The sequence below is a fragment of the Oxyura jamaicensis genome, chromosome 4, assembly GCF_011077185.1.
Source record: "Oxyura jamaicensis isolate SHBP4307 breed ruddy duck chromosome 4, BPBGC_Ojam_1.0, whole genome shotgun sequence".
Taxonomy (NCBI): domain Eukaryota; kingdom Metazoa; phylum Chordata; class Aves; order Anseriformes; family Anatidae; genus Oxyura; species Oxyura jamaicensis.
The window spans coordinates 55,442,792-55,447,646 of record NC_048896.1 but is presented as its reverse complement, the minus strand read 5'-3'; the positions used below and the strand labels follow the sequence as shown (position 1 = coordinate 55,447,646).

Here is a 4,855-nt window from a genome sequence, read left to right as displayed (position 1 = left end):
TTCATGGCAATTTCCCCTCTCCCCATCATCCCACCATGGTGTGCCCTATGAGCCTGCCATACCACCTTGCCTTTCTCCATTTCTGTTTGTTTCTCTTTCTCATACATCCTGACACATTTGAGCAACTCTGGAGCTACCCCAAACTTTCTCCTTCTGTTCTCTGTATGATCCTCCCTCCACATGATGTCTCACTTCACCCTTTGTCTATATGTACCTCTGGCATCTTGATTTCAAGCCCTCTTACTTTCAGAGTTCTGGCTGCACTCCTGACTGGACTGCTCTCCCATTCTGGCTTCAGAAGATACCATCAATAATTCTAGAGGAAAACAGAAAAGAGATTGCATGACTGGACTTGAGAAAAACTAAAAAACCCTGGTGTAGACCAAGTATTGTGCTCCACGGGTATATGAACTACGTAATCCAGCACCTTCTTGGAGGTCATTTTTTATGAGTGTTAAGTACAAAGTTCTTTAAAAAAAAAAAAAAAAAGTTGAGAGATGTGAATACAGGAAACATTAAAAAGATAATTTAGGTAATTAATCGATGGTAATATTATCTGATACTTTTAACTACCTCAGAAAAATCCCTAGGCCAACACAACTTGTACAGGAACGCAATGACCATGCCATGGCAATTTTTGGGGTGTTGAGATTTCTAGAACTGTTACAGGAACGAGGAGCAAACAGAAGACTGGAGCGTGGAGGAGCACAGTTACGGCTGTCTGCGCATTTTATAAACGGTGGAGTCGATCTTGAAGTTAACTCCGAACTTCCTGGCTCGATGCTTTGGGTTTTTGACAGCTATGGCGCTTACGGCTTCGTGCTGGCCTTTCTTTGAGGCTGCGGGGCCCTCAGCTCCCCTCCGCTCCCACAACGGCACGGGACCCCCCCCCCCCCAGCTCAAGGGCCGCCATCCCGGCTGTGCCGCCATTACCGCCCCCCTCCCCGAAGCCCCGCCCCCGGCCGCCATCACGGCTGCCGCGCAGCCCCGCCCCTCCCACCGCCCCCTGCCGCCCGCCATTGGCCGGTGCGGCGGGGAGGAGGCGGGGCGGCACGGCCTTTGCGCCGCGTCCTGCCGCTGCTGCCGCCGCTTCCCGTTTGCGCCGCTCCGCTTCCGGGTCGGAGGGGGGGGGGGGTGGGGGGCGGGGTTTAGCGTTCGGCGGTATCCGTTGGGGCCGCGGCACCGCCCGGGCGAGAGGCGGGGGGGGGGGGGGGGCAGCGGGCGGGCGGCATAGCGCGTAGGGGCGGCGGGAGGGCCGCGGGGAGGCGGCGGCGGCGGCGGCCCCCGCCGAGGCCCGGTGCCGAGCCGGTCCTCCTATCCGTCCGCCGCCGCCGCCGCCTCTCGGCCGATGCGTTGGCGGCGTCCGCCATGGACAAGATCCTGGAGGGGCTGGTGAGCTCGGCGCACCCGCTGCCGCTGAAGCGGGTGATCGTGCAGCGGGTGGTGGAGCTGGCCGAGACGCCGCTGAGCCGGGCGCAGTGCCGCGCCATGTTCGCGCTGGGCACCCGGCTGGTGCTGCAGGGCCCCGACCGGTTCCAGCGGCAGGTGGGCCGGCAGGTGCTGGAGGCCTACGGCCGTTACCACCGCGCCGAGTTCGAGGCGTTCTTCGACCGCGGGCTCGTCCTCGGCCTCCTGCAGCGCGGCTACGGCGAGCTGAGCAACCGCGACCCGGCCATCCTGGACTACATCCAGGCCGGGCTGCGCCTCATCATGAGCTGCCCCTCGGTGCTGGAGCTCTTCGAGCTGCTGCAGGTGGAGGCGCTGCGCCTGGTGTGCGAGCGGCCGGCTCCGCCGCTGTGCGCCCGCCTCTGCCAGCTGCTGGGCGACTTCCCGCAGTGCCTGCCCCGCGGCAGGAAGCTCTCGCTCGCCTTCTGCCAGCAGCTGGTGCGCAGCATCGCCCACTTCCAGAGCCAGGGCAGCCGGGAGGCCGAGCTGCGCCTCTACGTCTCGCAGGTGACGCAGGTGAGCGGGCTGCTGCGCAGCGTCTGGAAGGCCGAGCCCGACACGCTGCTGCCCTCCCTGCAGGAGCTCTTCGCCGTCATCTCGGCCGCCGGTGAGCCCCGGGCCCGGGAGGGGCGGAGCGGAGGGAAGGGGCCGCGGAGGTCCCGCAGCGGGTGCCCCATGCACCTAGGGAGCACTAGGATGCGGCGTCCGGCCGCAGGCACTACGGCTAGCCAGAGGGTGCTGAGAAAGAGCATGCGAAATAGCTGTGCGGGGCTCATCTTAACATCCAGCACACCAAGCAGTCGTATGGCACCGCAGTTGCAGCAAAATGCACCTCTCGGGCAGGGAGGGAGAGGGGGAGGAAGCTGGCAGGTTGTCGCTGTCTTGTGCAGATACTGAAGGAGCGAAGGGCGCTGTAATCAGCGCTCCTGGTGTGCTTAACCCATTGCAACTTCTCTCATTCTACTCTGTGTCAATATAACGTTAGGTTTAGGCTTGTTTCAAAACTTCACAGCTGCAGTCACGTTGTTGCGAAAATATCCTGCGGGGATTTCTGCTTGTTTCTTACAATGTGGCCTGTTGAACTATTGCAGATACTTCATTTGAACCCTCGGTTGCACTGGCAAGTCTTGTGCAGCACATACCATTACAGATGATTACAGTACTCATCATGAGCCTTACTACAGATCCAAATGTGAAAGATGCAAGTATGACTCAAGCGCTGTGCAGGTACCCTATCTCATTGTTTTTTGCCTTTTTTGAAGTTATTTCTCGCTGAAGTTTTTCTTTTAAAAAAAAAAAGTGTGAGGAAACTTTTTAAATGGCGTTCAAAGTTACACTGTTTGTCATGTTAAATTTGTTTATATTGCCGATACCGTGGATGTTACCAGCAAGGTTTCAGTTTAAGGTTACTGCCTTCATTGCTAGCATGGCTTCTTTGTCACACTGTGCTAGGACAGAATGAAGAGGAGGTATGAACAGAAACTGAGAGGAAACTAGCTGTGTTACTTTTAGATTATATTTTCTGTTTAGATGTCTTCTCCGGCGGGAGACAGTTTAAACTAGGAGACTTGATGGGTCTTATTGTCAAGCTGAGAAATAAGGCCTTGTTTTCTGAAGATTAGCCTTTCCACTTTTCCAAGATGCAGATTGTCTCTCTCCTCTCTTACCATCTGTAAAGAGAGGAGTTAGAAATGAGACTTAATCATTTCTGCTTAGATACCTTTATGACTTTTCACTAGGATTTGTAGGTGACAGCCTCTGTTTACAACTTCACTCAAGCCTCCACAAGTTTGACTGCTGTCAAAATGATGGAGGAATAGCAATGACATAAAAACAATTGCGTAGAGTACTTCCTGTCATTAATACAGACATGAGTGCGCATCAAGTTTAACAGCACTGTGAACACTGATTCAGATTGCTGTCTTGGCTAGTATCTTCAGAAATATGAGTTCTACTAATATAGAAAGGTGACAGCTAGAGAAAAATTAAGACCTTGACGTTCTTTACTATCTTCCTAAAGTCTATGGAGGAAGCTTGTGTCAAGCCCAGACAGAAAAATGAGTGAAGCAGTTTAACATGAAGCTTTTAGAAATTTATATTGTATTGTCTTTTAATATGGTATAAGTATCCTGTTTTCAAACCACATCTATGTGAATGTAGTGTAATACTTAGATTGCTACAGTATAGTACTTCTGTGTATCTTAGTGAAATACTGAGGTTGTTTCTGAGAATAGTCATTGTGTTGACTTGAAATTGGGAAGCTGTACATCATTTGAAAGCATAATATTAATGTTGGTGTTTAGAGACTTTAAAAGAATCACCTTGACTGAGCGGACTTCTACAAATGCACGTGTTCAGCCTAAAAATCAAGGCTGAGAAATTCAGAAGGCTTTGTGCATACTAATAACTTGCCAGTAATATAATGGCGATTAATTTTCATGTTTGTGTAATTTTAATACGTAGCTTTATTACCTGCTTCAACGCAACGGGATTGTATAACTGTATTTCTAGAATGGCTTCTCTGTGTGCCTCTGCTTAGGGAAGTAAGGTAGTGCTGAGCTTTGGGTATAATAGGAGCTGCTATTATCAAGTAGGAGCTACCTTGTAATACTAGCTCTGTTTTTCATCTTGCTTTTGAAAGGGCTGTGCAATCTTACTTGCCTTATTCATGGAACAAATGCTTGACATTTAAGAGTCTCCTTCTACAGTCATGGGACTGACTTTTTAGGAACCCCTTGTTACTGTTTTTTTTAAGTACTGTTGTGTCAATGCTGTATCCAGTTTTGTTTTCTACCTCTGGCTACCCTTTGCAGTAATTACTTGCTCCCTTCTGCTTTAAAGGAGTGCTCTTACAAAGGAGGTAATGCTACTGGAATGTCTGGATCACTGGCCATGTTGTCATCAGACTTGCATCATTCCCAGGAGGTGCAGAACTGCAGGAATCTCAAAGCCAGTGTTGAGAGTCACCAGGGCTTTGAGACTGCAAATCAGAGGCCTGTTTACTTGGTTCCTAAGGGTAGCTTTCATGACACTGCATGGCCTGTCTAAAATTGAGTACAGATTAGTAAATAATGGGTAATCAGCAGATAAATTCAGTTGGGGTGAGGAGTGTTATATTATGTACTGGTGAGTATAAGGAAGGGTGCTGTTTGTTGGCATTGAGGTGTTCATAATTGACTCAGCTGCCTCATTAAATCTTACCTGAAGCACCAGTGCAGAGAAGCAGGAAGTTGTTGAGTGTCCTCTGAGATGTATGACTGCTTTGAGGGTTTACTTCAGAGGTTTCAGAGGAAGTTTGTTAGCCACATTTGGAAGCATAACAAGAATAATGCTTCTTGTTTGCACTGTGAATTTTGTTAGAGTGAAAATGCTCCAGGTATGACCAGGCCCTTTGTCCCATGGGTCAAGA

The 4,855-nt window shown here is 50.7% G+C and overlaps 1 protein-coding gene across 1 annotated transcript in view; it reads left to right on the top strand.

The window, feature by feature from the left end:
• The first annotated feature begins 1,217 nt into the window (after positions 1-1,217).
• The window catches only part of USP38 (ubiquitin specific peptidase 38), a 22,883-nt gene continuing 19,245 nt past the window's right edge, over positions 1,218-4,855 (top strand). The window contains exons 1-2 of the mRNA XM_035324350.1: positions 1,218-2,053; positions 2,538-2,673. Coding sequence (XP_035180241.1) covers positions 1,369-2,053; positions 2,538-2,673 — 821 coding nt within the window. The 5' untranslated portion in view covers positions 1,218-1,368. The remainder of the gene's footprint in view (positions 2,054-2,537; positions 2,674-4,855) is intronic.